The 21,365-nt window shown below is 49.7% G+C and overlaps 1 protein-coding gene across 5 annotated transcripts in view; it reads left to right on the top strand.

The window, feature by feature from the left end:
- The window catches only part of RAD18 (RAD18 E3 ubiquitin protein ligase), a 121,154-nt gene that overhangs the window by 42,154 nt on the left and 57,635 nt on the right, over positions 1-21,365 (top strand). For all 5 annotated transcript variants that reach the window (XR_009866743.1, XR_009866744.1, XM_062200360.1 and 2 more), the window contains 2 exons: positions 10,133-10,209; positions 13,024-13,084. Coding sequence is in view for 3 of the 5 variants with exons in the window: in XM_062200360.1 (XP_062056344.1) it covers positions 10,133-10,209; positions 13,024-13,084 (138 nt within the window). In the remaining 2 variants the exon portion in view is untranslated. The remainder of the gene's footprint in view (positions 1-10,132; positions 10,210-13,023; positions 13,085-21,365) is intronic.

Here is a 21,365-nt window from a genome sequence, read left to right as displayed (position 1 = left end):
GTGCCGCGTGTCGCAGTAGGCTGACGAGCAACAGAGGGCCTCAGTCAGCTCCCGGAGCAGAGCCACTCTGGGTCATTGACCCCGTCCTGCCAAAGTGGCAGTGACCCATGAAGGCACACCCTTGTGGCCTCGTGACTTCTTAGACCTCCCCCTCCAACACTGTTACGCTGGGGGTTCAGGGTCCAGCACATTCACTTTGGGAATGAATTCAAAGGTCTTTCTGTAGCTGTAACTTTCCATTTTTCTTAGAGAAATGCCTGGGAGTGGGGTTGCTAGGTCCCAGGTAAGTACGTGCTTCAAACTCTTAAGAAACTGTAAAACTGATTTTCAAAGAATGGTTCTGTTTGTATTGTGTGAGAGTCCACTTGCCCCACATTTTTGCCAGCACTGGTATTTTCAGTCTTTTGTAATTTTAGCTCTTCTGGGGGGTGACGTGATATCTCATGATAGTTTTAATTTTTTTTACAACTGATGAAGTATTTTTTGTTTTATTGAATTCCAGTCTTCTATTGTTTTCTTCTTCCTATTTATTCTAGATTTAATTTGGTCTTCTTTTTCTAACTTATGGAGGAATTTGAGATAGTTAATTTTAGATTCTTTTCCTAATATAAATATTCAAAACTATGAATTTTCCCCCAAGTACCGTTTTACCTACATCCATAAACAATGATTTTTTTTGTTTGTTTGTTTAGTTTCTTTCTTTGTTTCTTATGGGCTGCATAAAATTATTTAGGTTTCGCTTGTCTGAAATGCTTCAGACCAGAAGTGTTTTGTATTTTGAATTTTTTTCACATTTAGGAATATTTGCATGTACATTATATGGTATCTTAGACATGGGATCCGAGTCTGAACACAAAATTTATGTTTCATACATATGTTGTGCACGTAGTCTCAGGTAATTTTATGTAATGTTTCTGCTATAAACTGTCAGTTCTCTTTTTAAGAAAATCAAACATTGGAAGGAAAGTCACTGTGGACCCCTGTAGCGACCGTCCGTTTCCAGTACTCGTTTCTCTGTATGGGTGCTGTTTTCTCTCCCGTGCCGCCTTCCTGTGCCTGCAAATCTTCACGCAGTATTTCTGGTGGGATAGATGTGCTGCTGAGAAATTATTTATCTAGAAAGTCTTCATTCTGCATTCTTTTTAAAAGATTTGTTTGGAAACAATTTCATGCTTACAAGAAGGCTGCAGAGCTATCCCAAGGAGTGCAAAATGCACCCTTCCCACAGGTTCGTGTCCTAGCCTTTTGCCCCTTGGCCTTGTGAGTTGCTTTCCCCATCTCTTTGTCTGAGTGGGTTTGTGTCCACAGACGCACATGCAGCTTTGAAGCTGTGTGACAACAGTGATGGCCTCATCACTTACCTCTGTCAGCGCAGGGCAGGTGGCCACTCCTGTACGTTCAGCGTTGTTGGAACACTTTCACGTACTTCGTCATCTGCCAGTTTTGTCAGGGTACCCGGTAATGACCTCTCTGGATTTTTTTTCCCTTTTAGTACATGGTCCAGTTTTGGATCACAGTGCAGCTTAGTTATATGATCTTTTCAATCTGGAACAACTCCTCAGCCTTTCTTTGTCTTATGACATTGGACTTTTTAAATGTGTTGTCCAATGTGAAGTAATGCTATAACTAGTACTGAAACAGTATTTTACACTTTGTGTTTCTGTGTGGGTGCAAACTTATGCAATCTTTACTTAATATATACTAAATTGATCTTCTGTATATAAAGATAATTGAAAATGAATCTTGATGTGAATGGAATGGGAGAGGGAGCAGGAGATGGGAAGGGCACGAGTGGGAGGGAAATTATGGGGGGGGGGGCATTGTAATCCCTAAACTGTACTTTGGAAATTTATATTTACTAAATACAAAAAAAAAGAAAAGAAAAAAGAAAATATTTTGGGGCTGGTGTTGTGGCATAGCAGGTAAAGCCGCCATCTGTGGTGCCGGCCTCCCATATGGGTGCTGGTTCAAGTCCCAGCTGCTCCACTTCCGATCCAGCTCTCTGCTGTGGCCTGGGAAAGTGGTAGAAGATGGCCTAACTGCTTGGGCCCCTGCACCTGTGTGAAAGAGCTGGCTGAAGCTCCCTGTCTCCTGGCTTCAGATTGGTGCAACTCCGGCCTTTGTGGCCATCTGGGGAGTGAACCAGCAAATGAAAGACCTCTCTCTCTTTCTTTCTCTGTGCCTCTGCCTCTCTGTAACTCTTTCAAATAGATAAATAAATCTTTAAAAAAAAAACATAATCTGTGTGTGTATGTGTGTGTGGTGTATGTATGTGTCTGCATGTATGCGTTTGTGTGTCTTTGTGGTTTGTGTATGTCAGTGCATGTGTGATATGTGTCTCAATGTTTCTCTGTGTGTGCATGTATGTAGGTACGAACGTTTGTGGTGTACCGTATGTATCAATGCATATGTGATATGTGTTTGTGTGTTTCTCTGTGGGTGCATATATTTAGGTGTGAATGTGTGTGGTGTGTGTTTGTGGTATGTATCAGTGCCTGTGTGATATGCATGTGTTTATGTGTGTGCATATGTGTAGGTGTGAATGTGTGTGGTGTGTTTGTGTTATGTATCAGTGCATGTGTGATGTGTGTTTCTCTTTGCAGGTACGAGTGTGTGTGGTGTGTGTTTGTGGTGTGTGTCAGTGCAGGTGTGATGTGCGTCTCTGTGTGCATGTGTGTGGAGTGTGCGTGTAGTGTATGTCAGTGCATGTGTGATGTCTCTGTGTGCATGTGTGTGGAGTGTGCGTGTGTGGTGTGTGTCAGTTCATGTGTGATGTGCGGCTCTGTGTGCGTGTGTGTGGTGTTTGTGGTATGTGTTGTGTGTGATGTGCATGTGTGATGTGTGTCTCTGCAGTGTGTGTGTGGTGTTTGTGGTGTGTGTCAGTGCATGTGTGATGTGTGTCTCTGTGTGCATGTGTGTGGAGTGTGTGTGTGTGGTGTGTGTTGTGTGTGTCAGTGCATGTGTGATGTGCGTCTCTGCATGTGTGTGGAGTGTGTGTGTGGTGTGTGTCAGTGCATGTGTGTCTGTGTGCATGTGTGTGTAGTGTGCATGTGTGGTCCGTGTGGGTCCCAGTAGACTGTTTCTCACTCTGCCTCTCATGGTGCTTCCTCCTGACTGTGCTCAGTGGTGCCTTCTGACAGGGCTGTGTGAGTGTCAGTGCCATTTTGTCCTCAGAGCACCCCGTGCAGGCAGTTGGCCTCTGTGTACCCCTTTCTTTTTTTTCTTTCTTTCTGTCTTTTTTTTTTTTTAAGACTTACTTATTTTTCTGAGAGGCAGAGTAACAGAGAGGGAGAGAGAGAGAGAGATCTTCCATCTACTGGTTCACTCCCCAGATAGCTGCAATGGCTGGGGCTGAGCCAGGAGAAGCCAGGAGCTTCTTGCAGGCCTCCCATGTGGGTGCAGGGGTCTGTGGATTGACCCTTTTAGTACTCTGTAGCTAGTCTGTACCCCCATTAAAATCTCATCCGTGGGGCTGGCCCTGTGGCGCAGTAGTTTAAAGCCCTGGCCTGAAGCGCCAGCATCCCATATGGATGCCGGTTCAAGTCCAAGCTGCTCCATTTCTGATCCAGCTCTCTGCTATGGCCTGGAAAAGCAGAAGATGGCCCAAGTCCTTGGGCCCCTGTGCTCACATGGGAGACTGGGAAGAAGCTCCTGGCTTTGGATCGGCGCAGCTCTAGCTGTTGGGGCCATCTGGGGAGTGAACCAGCGGATGGAAGACCTCTCTCTCTGTCTCTGCCTCTCTCTGTAGCTCTGCCTTTCAAATAAATAAAATAAATCTTAAAAAAAAAAAAAAAAGAGTCTCACTTGTTTAGTGAGCATCGTTTGGTGGTTTTACCTGAATCATCTTTCCTGCCGTCCCGTGCAGTGTGGTTTTCGGACTCCAGGGCTCGTTTACTGGGTGCTGCTTGGCTTGATCCTGAAAGGATGGCCCCCTTTGTGCCGTCTTTCCTGTCTGTTTGTTGGTGGTGTGGGTTCACAGATTTATGACACGTTACCACAGTGTGTGTACTTTGAAGACTGGCCAGTGGGAGCGTCTCATGGCTGTGTGTGTGGTGCCTGGCCCTCGTGACATGCCCCGTTGTTTCTGCCATTTCTCTCTGGCTTAACAGAGGACTGCAGGCTCATCCTGGCCTCCTGTGTCCCAGCCTGGCAGGCGGCCATTTGTCTGAGGAGCTCCCGTTCTTTTTGATGGTGAAGCCAAGATAGAGCTGCCAACCATGCTCGTGGCTGCTGGATGTCTTTGTGTCTGGACTGCTTTGGCAGGTGGAACTTGGGGCCATGTGGTATGCATGATACGTGGGCACATAGATACAGGTATGCGTGTGCGTGCCTGCACGTATACTCTGAGCACATGTGGACTGCTCCCACTGAGCAGGTTAGAGGTTCTGAGGACATACCAGTATCTCTACTTTCAGTCCAACCCCGGGGTTCTTTGCCTGTCTCTCTGCTGTGTGCGTTTCCTTTCCCCTATGGTAAGAATCCTGCCTCCAGACAGGACCAACGCGGTGATGATTTGCTCCATCCTAGAATCTGACGGGAAGAGTTCCGATTGTTCCGTCCACACTGCTGGGTCACTGCACAGCAGACCCGAGGAGTTCAGGATGTGTCTCACTTCTCTCTGCCCAGCCTCTGGCTGTCGCTCACCTGTGCCTTGGACTGCAGTGTGAAGGCTGCTACTATGTTCTGAGTGTCTGTCTGCAGGGGGCTGTGTTACTTGTTGATACAGTTGGGTTTACTTGTTTTACTTTGTTTCCAGTTCTTGTTCTTTCTGTTTACTTCTACTCTGTAATTATAAACAATTACTAGGCTCCTGTAACATTTGAACTACTGAAAAGACGTTTTTATAGTGGAACAACTGCTGTGATTTACATGCTACACATAGTAGCAGTTTTGTTTTCTTTTCTTTCTAGAGTATACCTAATTTTTTTTTTGACAGTTAGTGAGAGAGAGAGACAGAGAGAAAGGTCTTCCTTCCATTGGTTCACCCCACCACCAAATGGCCGCCATGGCCAGAGCTGCGCCAATCTGAAGCCAGGTGCTTCCTCCTGGTCTCCCATGTGGTGCAGGGACCAAGCACTTGGGCCATCCTCCACTGCCTTCCCGGGCCACAGCAGAGAGCTGGACTGGAAGAGGAGCAACCGGGACTAGAACCCGGCGCCCATATGGGATGCCAATGCCGCAGGCGGAGGATTAACCAAGTGAGCCACGGCGCTGGCCCCTATTACTGTCTTTTGGATCAGTTGAGCATTTAAAAAAAATTTTTTTTGAAAGGCACAGTGGCAGAGAGAGAGATCAGTTGGTCATTCATCTACTGGTTCACTCCCCAAATGACGGCAATGGCTGGGGCTGGTCCAGGCTGAAGCCAGGAGTCCAGAACTTCAGCTGGGTCTCCCATGTGGATGGCAGAGGTCTAAGTACTTGGGCTATCATACACTGCTTTCCCAGGCACAGCAGTGAGGAGCTGGATTAGAAGTGGAGCAGTTGGAACTTGAACCAGCACTCCAGGATGGGATCCAGCGTTGCAAGGAATGTTACAGCCTGCTGTGCTGTAGTGCCAGCCCCCGTGTCTCTATTGTTACATTTATTTCTACAGTTCATTTAGTATTTTATTTCTTTTCCAAAAATTTTTATTGGTTGCCCTGGGATTTGCAGTGTGCACCTTTAGTTAAAGTCTGCCTTCAGCAACATTGTAATTTCAGTTGCAGTGTAAAAAACTTTGTCCTGAATTCAGATTTACGTTAGTTGTTGGCACGCTGGGTTGTGGTTGTTCCCATCAGAGTTGCCTTCCAGGGGTGTTAACAAGAAAGGATGTCTCTCCTCTGCTTCTCTTGGCGGTGGGGTTTGTTTCTGCTTGAAGAGCTTCTTGTCAGTGTTTCGGTGGAGGTCTGCTAATAAGGCCTTCTCTCAGATTGCCGTTCTCATGTCTCTCCAAGTGTTTCTCTTCTGCTTTTCAAAGTTTACTTTCTTTGGAGTAGAAGTCTGGATTGCACTGTGGCACAGCAGGTTAAAGTCCCGGCTTGCATCATCAGCATCACATGTGGCGCTGGTTCAACTCCCTGCTGCTCTGCTTCCAATCCAGCTCCCTGCACTGCGCCTGGGAAAGCAGCAGAGGATGGCCCTCGTGCTGTGGTGTAGTAGGCTAAGCCTCCACCTGTGGCTCTAGCATCCCATGTGGGTGCCAGTTTGTGTCCTAGCTGCTCCTCTTTTTTTTTTACAGGCAGAGTTAGAGAGAGAGACAGAGAAAGGTCTTCCTTTTTCCGATGGTTCACCCCCCCCAAGTGGTTGCTATGGCTGGTGCATTGTGGCCAGCGTGTTGCGTCGATCCAAAACCAGGAGCCAGGTGCTTCCTCCTGGTCTCCCATGGGGTGCAGGGACCAAGCACTTGGGCCATCCTCCACTGCCTTCCCGGGCCACAGCAGAGAGCTGGACTGGAAGAGGAGCAACCGGGACTGAATTTGGTGCCCCAACTGGGACTAGAACCTGGTGTGCCGGCGCCGCAGGCGGAGGATTAGCCTAGTGAGCCATGGTGCCGGCCCTACTCCTCTTCTGATCCAGCTCTCTACCGTGGCCTGGGAAAGCAGTGGAAGATGGTCCAAATGCTCTCTCTGTCTATAACTTTACCTGTCAAATAAATAAACAAAACTTTAAAAACTACAATACAAGAAATTAAAATATAAAAAATAAAAAACCTGCTACAAACAAGACAACATCATCAAGCTGAACAGAGAAAAAAGGTGTATTATGTACAGAAACATCAAGAACTATACCACACTTCTAGGCAGACACTACTACAGCCAGAAGACAACAGAGTGACTGTTAAAGCACTGATTTTTTTTTAAAAGATTTATTTATTTGAAAGACAAAGTTACAGAAAGAGGTAGAGAGAGAAAGAGAGGTCTTCCATCCACTGGTTAACTCCCCAAATGGCCACAATGGCTGGAGCTGTGCCTATCCAGAGCCAGGGGCCAGGAGCTTCTCCTGGGTCTCCCACATGGGTGCAGGGGCCCAAGCACTTGGGCCATCTTTTACTGCTTTCCCAGGCCATAGCAGAGAGCTGGATGGGAAGTGGAGCAGCCGGGACTTTAACCAGCGCCCATATGGGATGCCAGCGCTTCAGGCCAGGGCGTTAACCCGCTGAGCCACAGTGCCGGCCCAATATTTTTTATTATATTTGAGAAATTCTGGCCACTAACTTCCACTGTTTCTTCACCTGCATATTTCTTCATTTGTTGTACCTTTTGATTCTATCTCGTAGCTCTGAAATGGCCCTCCCTCACTGCCCCTGGTCTCCTGTGTTTCAGTTCCATTGCAGGCTCTTCAGTTCTTTCCGTAGCTGAGACAAGTTATCTCTGTTACTGCTTTAAAAAAATTATTTTTTTGAAAGACAGAGTGATAGAGAAGGAGAATCTGCTAATTCATTCCCCGAATGTGCAGCAACGTCCCGGGGCAGGCCAGGCTGCAGTCTGCAGTCCGGAACTCTCCCAGTCTGGGTCTTCACGTGCTGCCTGACAGACACATTAGCAGGGAGCAGGCTCGGCTCCAGGGTGGGATGTATCTCAAGTGGCCACTTACCCTGCTGTGCCCCAAAGCCTGCTCCATGTCACTGTGGTTTTGAATACCTAGCATTTGTATTTGATTGTTTCTGGAGGAGCTTCTCCTGCTGCAATGCCTGTCCACGCAGCCGTTTCCTTTCCCACGAGGCGCCTTAGCATCCTGCGGGGAGTTCCTTCCAACTCCACACCCCCTGGTCCTGATGCCAGGATCTCCGTGATCCTGCTGTTGTCTCCTCGCTCCTTCAGTGCAAGTCGTGGCCTCAAGCCACAGACAGGCATCCGGTCCCAAGCTAAGCAGTGTGCGTGTGAGGTCTTTGTTGGGGTTGAGTCTCTCCAGGCCTGGTCTGGTGTTGTCGCTGTCCTTGCCACTGTCCAGAGCATCCCTCTGTGCTTGGGTTGGTGGCTGAACCTGTCACTCATAACGGAAGGTTTTTCTGTGAGCTGTGTGGACAGAGTCTCCGTCAGGTTCATTTCTTTCCCAGCAGTAGCCTGCTGTCCCTTGTCACTTCAATCATCTTGCTCTATGGTTGGGACCATGTTTAGTTCCAAGTGCGCCTCAGCCTCACCCTGGGCCTTTGGGCTGAGGCTCTCGGCGAGCCCACCCCTCCCTGACTGGCAGGGTTGCTGGCCCCCCTGTGCACCTCACCTGTACCTGGGGACAACAGTTTGTTGGCGGTTCCCAGCAAACTTGTGCTTCTGTGTCTCCAGGGCTAGAGACTGCCTGAGCCTACATCTCTCGTGGTGTGGGGGCTGTTCTTGCCCAGGCTGTGATATGGTCCTGATTTCTTGCCTTCCCCTGAGACACAGAGGGAGGGGGGACTTTTGTGAGTACCCTTGACGTTGTAGGGAACAGCCTGCCAGTTGTGGGAGGCTCCTTCTTTCCAAGCTGCAGGCCCGTCATACCCCTGGTAGCTTACTCTTGGCCTTTCCCTGTCCGTCAGAAGTTTAGTGGTCTTCGCTCTGCCCATGCTCTTGACCCCACTCTACTCTTAGGCACTTGTCTGTCCTTGGGCTTCATGTGAGTTGGTTGCCCTTTCACTTTTAGCTCAGAGATTCAAGAAAAATTGTGGTTTTTATAGATTCTCCAGCTTTGGTTTTTCTGTTGTGAAGGCCAAGTGACAGCATTTCCAGTTCTCTGTTCCCTGAACAGAACCAAGTCTCCTTGAAGAAGATTGAAGCTCCTATGCTGTGTCCAGGGCTCTTACCAGGCGTTCTTAACACCGTAGAAGAGGTACTGATGGCCTCGGATGATGCTCGTGTTAGGGCTCTCACAGGCTCCCAGCGGTCCCTTTCCTGCTGTTGGGTGGCTGAGTCAGTGTGGAGGGGCGGGAGCTGCTGGCTGTTCATGCTCACAGCGCACTGTCGGCCCTGCCTCACTAGTTTTACAGTATTCGGGAGGCAGACGCTGCTCTCTGTGCTTGCAAAACATCAACTTGAAATTGAGACATTTGCATTCTTAAGGTCTGTGGATATTTTAAAAGAATGGGGATCATTTAAGACATATATAGAAGTAGTAAAAAGGGTATATACTGATTTCTCCTGTGTGCTGGCTCTCCAACCATCCTCATGCTGTTTCACCACTTAGACCTCTTCTCCCATGAGTATTTCGAAGTACGCTGCACACTTAGTATCTTCTCGTGTGCAAATGCGTGTGAGGGATTATGGATTCGTATCTAACCATATGTACTGTAGGCTTCATGGTGTCTGCATTCGAAGGCAGTTAATACGTGACACAGTACATTCCAGAAATCCCTGACGTTGCTTGGTTCCTGTACCTGCAGATGGAGGTTCTGAAGGCGAGGTGTTGCCTCTGTATTTGTAGACCTCACTCCATCCCTGAGGAACAGCTGGATGTCCTGCACTGAGTTTATTGGAGTTTGAGCAGACATCCCAAAGAGCTGAACTCAAAGAAGCAAATCAATTTTCACATTCCGTTGAGATGGCTGTTTGTACCTAGATCTCCAAAGGAGAAGGCAAAAGTATCTGACTTTTCTGGTTGTATTTTTTAAGGTTTTTTTCTTTTATTTATTTGAGAGGTAGAGTTGCAGACAGAGGGAGAGACAGAGAGAAAGGTCTTGCATCCGCTGGTTCACTCTCCAGTTAGCTGCAGTGATCAAAGCTGGGCTGATCTGAAGCCAGGAGCCAGGAGCTTCTTCTGGGTCTCCCACGTGGGTGCAGGGGCCCAAGGGCCTGGGCCATCCTCCACTGCCTTCCCAGGCCACAGCAGAGAGCTGGATCAGAAGAGGAGCAGCCAGGATGAGAACCGATGCCCATAAGGGTTGCAGGTGCCACAGGCAGATGATTAGCCTACTGTGCCACAGCGCCAGCCCATGGCTGTATTTTGAACTGTATGTACGAGTGAGAGCTCAGTGTTGTAACTGCATGTTCTTTTGTTTTGTTTTGTTTTGTTTTGAATCTTGTATCTTGAAATGATACTAGATTTTCAGAAAACCTGAAGCAGTAGGACAGGGAGTTCAGATACACCACCACTCATCTTCTGCTAATGTGAACACTTACATGGTTATAGTACAGTGATCAAAACCATGCAATTAACAGATTTTGTGTTCTTATTTCAACAGCTGCTGAAATAGTTCAAGAACTTGAAAATGTGGAGAAGACCAGGATGCGTTTTGAAGCTAGTAAACTCAACGAAAGTGTATGTTGGTGGCTGTTTTTTCAGTATCTGGGTAGAAATGAAAGGGAAAAAATTGAATACCCTAGTAAAATTAAAGCAAGCAACTGTTACTACGTCTGTTCCCTGGGAAATGTACTGGAACACCTTTTCACTTAGTTTATTGTGATTTGCTTGCAGCTCATCTTTAGCACAACATTTGATCATGTTTAGCAGTGTGCTAGCACAAAATGCAGCCCATGGTGGCCTTTGCTCCCGAGCTAGGGGCCTGTAGAAGACGCCTGTGCCGTGTGTCAGCTGGTTCTGCGAGGGGTCCTGGTGCTGCGTTTGATAAGCTGCTCAGTGACCTCTGTGGCCTAGGGCTCGTTTGTCAGACTCAGGGACTGAGCTCTGTGACATCGTCTTTAGCCCTGGCATTCTGCTTTTCCATGGTTGTATTCACAGAGATATTTGGAAGAGTTTATGAGGACTGAGTATTCCGTTGAGCTTTGGAAGGAATCAGAGACTTAAACTGTTTCACTGTTGGCTTGCTTTAACTTGATGGCTCAGTACTTTAGGAAAGGATACCAAAGCCGAGGGTCGTCATGGTGTCCCATGGCGCTGGGGGAGGTGTCTGGGACTCTCCCAACTAGACTTGTTTTGTCCTAGACCATTGGTGTTTGTGAGGAAGGCAGTATCTTAGGGAAGTAAGTTTATAACCAGGTAGCAGTAAGAAATGAAATTTACATTGACTTTACTATTGTCCTTGGAAGGGAACTGTAATGAATCCTTTGATTATGTATTTTTTTCTTTAAGGTTTGTTAAAAAAATAAATAGATATATAATGAGGCTGGCGCTGTGGCATACCAAATTAAGCCACTGCCTGCAGTTCTGGCGTCCCATATGGGCGCCGGTTTGAGTCCTGGCTGCTCCACTTCCGATCCAGCTCTCTGCTATGGCCTGGGAAATCAGTAGAAAATGGCCCAAGTCCTTGGGCCCCTGTACCTGTGTGGGAGACCCAGAAGAAGCTCCTGGCTCCTGGCTTCCGATCAGCCCAGCTCTGGCCATTGTGGCTATTTGGGGGAGTGAACCAGCAGATGGAAAACCTTTCTCTCTGTCTCTCTCTCTCCCTGTCCCTCTGCCTCTCTGTTACTCTGACTTTCAAATAAACAAACAAACCCACCAAAAAAGATTTATTTTTTTGAATGAATGGCAGAGAGAGAGGAAGAAGCAGATGGAGAGAGTGACAGAGACAGAGATATCTTTTTTTTTTTTTTGACAGGCAGAGTGGACAGTGAGAGGGAGAGAGAGAGAGAAAGGTCTTCCTTTGTCGTTGGTTCACCCTCCAATGGCCGCCGCGGCCGGCACACTGCACTGATCCGATGGCAGGAGCCAGGTGCTTCTCCTGGCCTCCAATGCGGATGCAGGGCCCAAGCACTTGGGCCATCCTCCACTGCACTCCCGGGCCACAGCAGAGAGCTGGCCTGGAAGAGGGGCAACTGGGACAGAATCCGGTGCCCCGACCGGGACTAGAACCCGGTGTGCCAGTGCCGCAGGCGGAGGATTAACCTATTGAGCCGCGGCGCCGGCCCAGAGATATCTTCTATCTACTGGTTCCTTCCCCAAATGGCTGCCACAGCTGGGGCTGGGCCAGGGCCAGGACAAAACTGGCCCAGCAGTACAGGATTCTGGCATCTGAGTGGCGGCTCAATGCCAGCGCTCATTTCTGATCTTTTTTTTTTTTTTTTAAATTTTTGACAGGCAGAGTGGACAGTGAGAGAGAGACAGAGAGAAAGGTCTTCCTTTTGCCGTTGGTTCACCCTCCAATGGCCGCCGCGGTAGGCGAGCTGCGGCCGGCACACCGTGCTGATCCGATGGCAGGAGCCAGGTACTTATCCTGGTCTCCAATGGGGTGCAGGGCCCAAGGACCTGGGCCATCCTCCACTGCACTCCCTGGCCACAGCAGAGAACTGGCCTGGAAGAGGGGCAACCGGGACAGGATCGGTGCCCCGACCGGGACTAGAACCCGGTGTGCCGGCGCCGCAAGGCGGAGGATTAGCCTAGTGAGCCGCGGCGCCGGCTCATTTCTGATCTTTGAAGTGTGAGGTGCAGTGGGACTAGTTCAGTACAGCTAGTCTCGTATTAGTGTATGTTCTCTGCGTGTCTTTTCCAGAGTGATCTGGCGAAGTCTGCGTGGGCAGGAGAGACGGCAAGCAGGGCCTGCCTGAGCGATGAAGACCTGCTCGGGGTCGTCATCCCCCTCATGTCCACTGTGCCCTTTGAGTCCTGAGAGTAGGAGAGTTAACAGGTCCTTTTATTAATGGTTCATCTGTTGTTACAGAGTCAGTGTTGGCCTTTTCTACTGATAAGAGAGAAGTGGGGCCGGCGTTGTAGCACTGGTCCAAACAGTCCTGACTGTTCCACTTCTGATCCAGCTCCCTGTATTGTGCTTGGGAAAACAGTGAAAGATGACCCAAGTCCTTGTTCCCCTGCCACCCAGGTGGGAGACCTGGATCGAGTTCCACCCTCCTGGCTTCAGTCTGGACCAACCCAGTTGTTTGGATTAGGGAATGAACTAGTGGATGGAAGATTTTCTCTCTCTCTCTCTCTCTCTCTGTAACTCTCTTACAGATAAATAAAATAAATCTAAAAAAGGAATGTTGAGAAAAATGCCTGCTGTTTGTGATAATTATGTAAATTGTGCAGCAGTTCCCTTTTAGGTCTTTGTGTAGCACAGTTAAGAAATGCTTTTTCTCTGTTATAAATGCCCACATTTGAGATTTTGAGGCTTGTAGTATAAATTTCCATTTTGTTTATTTTGGGGGAAATTCTTAGTAAAATTTTTCTTTATTACTTTAGGTAATGGTTTTTACAAAGGACCAGACGCAAGAGGAAATAGATGAAATTCACAGTAAATATCGTAAGTTATATAATATTTTCATTTTTTGCAAAGAACTTGAGTTGCTATTTTTAAAAAATAATATTTCATATTAATATGATACTGAATTTTTTAATATTATCAGTAGACTGAGTTTTAGTTGAGTGTTTACTCAGCGACTTTTTTCTGCTTTATGTGTCTGTTTTGATGTATGACCGACACTCTGCTTTGAGCTTATCCCTGAGCACTTTGCAAATATTAATTAGTTGCTCTTAAAGCCTCTCAGTGCGGAGAAGGTAAAAATGGAAACATTTCTGCGTCTGCCCCTCCTCAGGCCACTCAGGAACAGGACTTCTGCTGGGGCTTTGAGCGCCTCTAGAGCTTGCAAATTTCTGCCAAAAATGGTTCCTACTTTGTAAATTGTTGCCAACCTCCCCACTTGATGGTTTCTTTTTCCTTAAATGGTCTGCCTCTACATCTTCCACAGGGCTAACTTAGGGCTGTTTTGTCACTTAGGTAGCTGTTCCTTTTTTGTTTGCCTGGTTGGTTGGTTGGTTGTAGTTTAAATTTAAATTTAAGTGGATGACAGACTGGTTGTTGAGTGACTATTCACGCTCATGATATGTTCTTATTGTGCTAAGAGAATGCCTTCTTTTTCCTGTGTTTATATTTGAAGGGTGGGCTTGGTGGTGGTGTGTTTTGGGGAGGGAGTGAAGTGCACGTGCATGAGCTGCAGGTGCGGTGGCCTGTGCCTTGCTGGGCAGGGACACGAGCCAGGTGCATTCCGGGGCTGTGGACCGAGCCACTGTCACTGGGAAGATAAGGCTGAGGGTGAGCTGTTGGGAGGCCAGAGTGATTTTTCTTTTCTTGCTTAGATTTTTTTATTACTTTTTTTCATTTTTTATTTGAAAAGCAGGTAGAGAGAGAGACGTGGACTAGACCTTCCATCTGCTGGTTCACGCCCTAAATGTCTGCAGGCTGAAGCCAGGAGCTGGGAACTCAGTCTGGGTCTCCCGCCCACAGGCAGGGATCCAGGTAGCAGAGCCGTCTTCTGCTGCTCCGAAGCTGGGTCAGAAGTGGAGGATCTCAGCGAGCTGGCATCGTGGTGCAGCAGGTTGAGCTGCCGTCGGCAACACCTGCGTCCCATACAGGCACTGGGGTGTGTCCTGGCTGCTCCACTTCCTATCCAGTTCTCTGCTAATGGCCTGGGAAAGCAGCAGAGGATGGCCCATGTGTTTGGGCCCCTGCTTCCAGATGGAGCTCCTGGCTCCTGGCTTCTGCCTGGCCCAGCACTGGCCATTGCGGCCATTTGGGGAATGAACCAGTGGGTGGGGATCTCTTTCTCTGTCTTTCCCTTTCTCTCTGTAACTCTGACTTTCAGATAAATAGATAAATCTTAAAAAAAAAAAAAAGTAGAGGATCTGGGACTCAAACCCCAGCACTCCAGTATGGCATGCTACTGTAGTGAGTGGCATCTTAGCTGCTATGCCAGACTCCTGTAAGGACAGGCTAGAAAAGAGAATATCAGATGATCAGTGGATTGGCAAAAATGAGGCCTGTAAAATAAAGAAACTAGAGAATTTTCATTGATGAAAAGTAATTTAAATAACTAGTAGGATGGTATCTAACAATCATGCCATAGTGAGAAAAAAAATTTGGACTGGATGCAGGAAAGAAAACATATGAGTATCCGTTGTGCACCGTTTGGATAGCTGAAAGTTTGGCCTTACTGAATGGGTCAGGATCAGTTTATTTGTTGAGCCCTAAAGTATCAGTGTGTCCCTCTGGGAGAAAACCCTTTCAGGTGCTTCTGAGGTGTGGATGGTTAGCCTCCCGGCTTAGCTGTAGTCTTTGGTTTAGGTTTGGTGTGACACCGCGGTAACATTTTCATTCATGTGTTGCGTGTGTGTCTGCGAGGCTTGTGATGCAGCATCATTCTGCCTCCCCACCAGCCCATTGCCTGCAGGGGACAGCCGCCAGGCTTTGGGCCCTTTTCCGAGTAGCTGAGTTTCTCTCTATAAAGCGAGCTTCCTTTCTGCGTTTGTAGCTTTCTGGAGTGACCGCTGTGCTGCTGGGCGGAGACGTGCGATCGAGCCGCCCTGAGCGTCCTGCCTCCGGTCACCTCTCTGTGTCATGTCTGTCCATCAACGCTCACATCTACTGCCTGTAGCCGAGGCAGGCAGAACACACACCGCGGTGACAGCGCCTGACAGGGACAGGGCTTGTGTCTCTTGGAAGGAAAGCTCCCTTCATCTGTGTGGTTTTCTCTTCCCTGGTGCTGCTGTGTCTGCAGTGCCCACCAGCAGGGTCAGTCCCTGCCCCAACCCCGCAGCACTCTGGGTACCCAGACACATGTGCCTGGGCCCTCCACGCCACTGCCCGTCGGCCTGCTTCCTTCTCTCCAAGACCTAGTCTGCTTCTTCCCTTGCCTTGCTGGGGGACCGCATTTCCCAGGACCCCCCGGGAGGGAGGAGGACGGGGCACGCTTTGGGCCCCTGCGTAGGTACCTGGGCATACTTGGCTGGTCGCAGTGTTTCTGAAGCTGCTCTGCCTTCCCGCACTGTTGGTGCTAAGTGGCCGCCGTTCGTGTGCTGGCCTTGCTGCTTTCCTGCGCCCTGCGTTCAGTTCCTCGTTAGTGTCTGTGAGTCTCTGCCTTCTTGGCAGCTCCTGATGCCAGGCATCGCTGCTGCTTCTCCGTGTCTGACCCAGTCACGCTCGCCTCTAACCCTCAGATGCACAGGCTCAGTGTCCCCCAGGCCTCTCCGCCTTCCTGCCTTCCTGCCTATCAGAAGCTCTCAGTCCCCTTCCGGGGCTCTCCGGCTGGCCTTCTCCTCTTCCTCCCTGCATGGCAGCCCCTCTGCTGCTCCCTCCCGCCCTGTCCTTTGTCTGGAAGAGCCCTGCCTCCGGGCCCCACCTGCTGCCAGCTCTTCATCAGCGTCACTGGGGCTCCCCTGGGAGCTCCCGGCGAGGCTGCGTTTCCCTCCTCGGGGCCCCAGGGGTTGCCAGCGTTCAGGACCTCTGTGGACACCCGAGTCTGTGAGATGCAGTGGTGTGATGTGTGCGCAGAACCTGCGCACGTTCTCTGTAGCCTGTGCGTCGTCTCGGTTCCTGCAGCAGAGATCTGGTGGGCGTGCTGCCTCCTAGCTTGGTGCCCGTTGTGGGGACACTGAGGAGAGGAAGCTCACCCTGGTCAGTGCAGGTGCAGCGTTTCCCCTGAGCATTTCCCTCTGTGTTTGGGCCGAATCCACGGACGTGGAACGAGCAGCTGCAGAGGGGGCTGCGTCAACGTCTTGTACTTCTTGGTGCACTGTTGCATTTGGTCCCTTAGAGCAATGGTTTTGAGTGCTTAGTTAAGGGCCAGACACCGTGTTAGGTGCTGGGGACGCAGGATAGACCGGACACACACAAAACCCACTCTCCTGAAATCCCCCTGGTGATCAGAAAGTGCTAGGTGAGAAGGCAAGGGAGGGTAAAGCAAGCTGGCACTTTTGATAACGTGGCACTGCTTGTGGTCACGTGCGCAGCTGAGCTCTTGTTTCTAGTTACACGTCAGCTGCTGCTCGTGTGCTGGGACCAGCTGCTGACATCGCTGCGGCTGCTCTCTCACACCTGAGCCCGGAAGCTCCGCCCCCAGCATCAGCAGGTTGGTTCCTTCCGAGGATCGGCCCACCCTCTCTCTGGCTTGCAGGTGACGTCTTCCGTGTCTCTGTGTCCCTGCTTCCCTTGATGTGAACCATCAGTCGCATTGCATGAGAGCTCGCTAATGACAGCGTTTCACCTGGAGGCCACCGCAGAGGCCCGAGGTGCTGGGGCTTAAGACAGCACCTTGCACATTCTGGGGACACCAAAGCCATCCCCTCTGAGTGCACAGCAGGATCCTCTTCCCTTGTGAAACTGAAACTTCCGTAGAGGAGGAAGTGTTTCCGTCACGCTAGCAGCTTGATAAGGCAGCTTCCGGGTGCGAGCAAAGTCTTGTGCTTAGTGAGAGCTCAACACATCTTCTTAAAAAGAATGTTCATTTTCGGAGCTGGCGCTGTGGCTCACTCGGTTAATCCTCCGCCTGTGGCGCCGGCATTCCATATGGGTGCCGGTTTCTAGTCCCAGTTGCTCCTCTTCCAGTCCAGCTCTCTGCTGTGGCCCTGGAAGGCAGTGGAGGATGGCCCAAGTGCTTGGACCCGTGCACCCACATGGGAGACCAGGAGGAGGCGCCTGGCTCCTGGCTTCGGATCGGCGCAGAGAGCTGAGTGCTGAGCTCAGGGTCTTTGTCCAGACTGAGATTTTTAAGGGAAAGGGGGTCCAGGTTTCTGCTTCTCCTCCTCTTCCTCCTCCTCCAGGATAGAGGCTTTGCTGAGTGTAAATTAGGAAAAATCCTCCCCAGGGTTACACTCAGTGCTGTCAGGCTGGGAGGCCCACCTGGTGCTGGGGCAGAGCTGCTTCCCCTAGGGTACCCGCCTTGGAGGAAGGCTGTGAAGGTTTTATGGCTCCATGGTATCCCATTTGGTGCTGAGGACAGAAGATTGTCCTGGGGAGCTTCCCTTGGGGTGGGGCTGAGAGCACCTGGGGAGTTGTCAGGGTCTGGCAGGCCTTTGCAGCACAGATGCTGGGCTGCTCCCAGCGAGCGCCCGCAGTGCCTGCTGCGTTCCTCTCGGCCCTCTCGCACCACGCAGGCTGATCTCTGGCTTCCTGGCTAGCATTGCCCCATGGAGAGAACACCCATAACCCCTGGGGATAAGATGCGTGACGACCCAGCTTCTGTGGTTTCTTCAGAGCTGCCATGGCAGAGAGCTGGATGGGGTGTTCTTCTGTTGGTATCTGCCCCCGGTGTTGGAGGGTGGCCTTGGGGAATACTGTCCTGCTTGGTCCCGAGGACTGGTCATCCTGTCTGGTGGGGTGGGCTGGAAGCCGTCTCAGAAGCACCTGGGGGTGGACGGCTTGTCTGTCAGACAGGAGTCTGCAGAGAGGCAGAAACAATGTGGATGCCGTGTTGCCAAGGAGAGGCAGTGACCAGCATTTTCAGGACCAGATGCTAGGCCAGATAGTTCAGCCTTGTCTGACCTGGTTCTGCAGTTATCTGGCCTTGTTTAAGACACTAAAAATGTGAAAACATTTTTGGAGCAGACGCTTTCGTGGGCAGCAGTTAGCAGGTCCAGAGCCTGCCTGTGTTGAAGGACTGGGTTTAGCAGTCCTGTTGGGAGAGCCCTAGTCGTGGCAGCCTTCAGCGGACAGAGGCTGCTTGTTTGTTTTCCCTGGGAGGAGGCTGTGCTTTGATCCCTGTAGAGAGCCGGATTTTGAACTTGACCCCATCCCTGTGTCTAGGAATTTGTGATCTGTGAGGGAAATGCAGGGACTGCCTAAGGTTGCAGAGGTAGGAACTTGCTGCACGGTCTGTATCTTCTCTGGGGCTGGTCTTCCCTCCGCAAGGGTTAGGAGAAGGGTGAAATAGTTAACTTTCTGGAGGATGAGCTACGCTTTTCCCCTGGATGCCCGGTAGCTACATTCTGCTAGGAAGTTAAGGGTGTTAGTTAATGCACAAGACCAGAGTCTCAGGTTGGGGAGGGAAACAGACTGATCTGCCATCTACATTCCGGATTATTTACTGTGCCCCTCCAGAGATAGGTCCTTTAAGTCCTCTGTGAGGGTCCAGATATGTGCAGGACTATCCAAGTTAGCATTACTCTAAGTCCTGTTCTTTAACTCATTTAATGGCAAATAGGAACTCACAGGAGGGGCTTTTTAGGCTTAATAATATCTGGATAAGCTTTAAGGCCTGGCCAGGTATGTGTGATGCCCAGACTAGGGAGATGTGAACTTCCTTAAGGAAGGCACCCTGTTGACTCCCATGATGTGGCTGGACTGGGAGGAGAGCTGGTCTGAACAGAACAGGAAGTGTCTCTAAGTGGCAGTTTACGTTTTCACTGACCCTAGGCCATCTCCTCAGTAGCAGTGGTTAGAGTTGGAAGCTGGGCAGAGCTAGGGGCTTTTTAGCTTGAGGCCAACAGGGTCTGTGGTTCTGACCTAGAAGTCCTGGCCCCCAGGGCAGTTCTGTTTCAGTAACCTTGCTCTTGGCAGGGGTGATGGAAGCTGGCTTCTGTCACGACAGCTGCTTGCCCAGTGCCCTGGCTCCTCAGGTGTCATTTGGGGTGCACTGGCCTTGTCGGGTCTCTTGATGGCAGATCGTCGTGTAAAGCAGCCATTGATGGCCTGCCACTGTCCTTAGACTGCTCCTCCTCCTCAGCTCTCTCCTCTTTCCCCTGGTCTCTAATAAAGCAGACCACAGAGGCAGCCTCTGTGATGTAGTCAGGGGGGTGCTCTGTCCCGTCCCTAATTTTTGGAGATTCCTTTTCATGTCATCAGGGTGAGCTAGAAAGCTCACTTAGTTTTTTCCTGTGAGTTAAGACAGTGCCCATGAAAACTGTGACTTTTCAAGTATGATCAAATGTGACCTGTCTATGTATATTTTGAGGTCATCAGTACAACTTCCTATCTCCCCCTCAGGTTTAAGAGGGGAGTTCTGCCCACTTACCATGCACGCAGAAAAACAAATCTAGCTGTAAAATTTTTCCAAAGTTTAATGTCTCATTTTTTAGCTTTGCTATTCTGTCCTCTGTATTATGGCCAGGCATTATTACAGAAAAAGGTCAGTCACCCCTTTTATAAGGTCTGGGGTTCAAACCATACATCACAGTGGAGAGTCCTGTGGAAGAGTAGTAACTTCCTTCTGGAAGAGAAAAGAGGAGAAGTGAGGCAATGAGTCGGGCCTCTCTGGTTGCTTAGCCTGACTTCCGGGTTTCAGATTTAACCAGTGTTTAACCAGTGCTTACTGCGTCACCTGACTTCCGGGTTTCAGATTTAACCAGTGTTTAACCAGTGCTTACTGCGTCGCCTGACTTAGAGAAGCTGTGGCAGGTGTTTCTGCCATCCTTGGGCTTCTGTGTTTTCACTGTGTAGCCGGTGGGTTATGGGCCTGGGTTGCTGGTAAAGCCAGCAACTCTAGTTAAAACTAGAGTTACTGTGTAACCTCTAAGTTTATGCTAGAACTTACCATGTAAGTCAAAATCGAGTGTTTTATCCATCTAGTAAGTTTTCTGGGCTTCTGGATTTTCGCCGTGCAGCCTGAGTACCAGAGCTTTGTTGGGCTCTCCTGGAAGCCAGTGCTGGAGTACCTGCCACATGGCCGTCTCCAGCCGTCCCTAAGTCTCTTTGGATCACTTCCTCCCTCTTGGCTGGAGCTCGGTGATGCTCGAGGTGGCACAAGGAGTCAGCCGGGCAGTCCAGCCGTAGTGTTCAGGTATATGGTGGAACATTCCAGAACCCCTGAGCTGAGGAGACAGAAATCAGAGTGTTTTGGAGGCCAGGGTATGTTGGAGCTGCACGACAGGGAGGCCGTAGGGAGAGGAGACCTCTTACTGGAGCCCGGGCGAGCCTTTGCCTACCTTGCAGTCTGCACGTGAGGGCAGGGAAGGGTGGGATGAGGCGCAGGGGCAGGCAGGACGGTGTCTGGAGTGTGCACAGGGAAAGGCATGGCTCGAATTGCCCCAGCCGAAGTAGGAAGCTCTGATAATGGACACGTGGGGCCTTGGGCTGCGTCTTCAGAGGGGCACTGCCTGAACAATGGGGCTAACTCGCCTTTGATGATACACGGGTTAGGTTTGCAGGCCACGCAGGCTGTCGGCCACATCTTGTCTGCTAATTTGTTTTAACAATAATTTTTAAATGCCAAAGCCATTCTAAGCTGAAAAACCATGTGAATAGGTCATGGGTTGGATTTGTTCCATGGATTATTTGCTGACCTCTGCTCAGACCATAGGATGCTCTGTCTAATCTTCTGTAGTTTTTTAAAAAATGTAGTAGACTTCATGTGTTTAATTTTTTTAGGGCAATTTTAGCTTCACAGCAAAATTGAGTGCAAAGTACAGGGTTCCTGTGCTCTCCTTGTCCCTACACGTGGACAGCTTGGGTCCTCTCAGTCTTCTGCACCTGAGCAGTCCGTGTACTGTCATCTGTGAGCATCAGCGGCCATGGTGGCCAGCTGGGGAGTGGACCAGCAGATGGAAGACCTCTCTCTCTGCTGCTCCTTCTTTCTCTGTGTGTAGCTCTGGCTTTCAAGTAAAGAAATAAATCTTAAAAAAAAAAAAAGAGCAGTGTATTTAGTTTTTCTTTCTTTCTTTCTTTTTGTTTTTTTTTTTTTTTTTGGACAGGCAGAGGGGACAGTGAGAGAGAGAGACAGAGAGAAAGGTCTTCCTTTCCCGTTGGTTCACCCTCCAATGGCCGCCACGGTCGGCGCACCATGCTGATCCGAAGGCAGGAGCCAGGTGCCTCTCCT

The sequence above is a fragment of the Lepus europaeus genome, chromosome 9, assembly GCF_033115175.1.
Source record: "Lepus europaeus isolate LE1 chromosome 9, mLepTim1.pri, whole genome shotgun sequence".
In the NCBI taxonomy this organism is placed as follows: Eukaryota; Metazoa; Chordata; class Mammalia; order Lagomorpha; family Leporidae; genus Lepus; species Lepus europaeus.
This window is presented reverse-complemented; position numbering and strand designations above follow the sequence as displayed.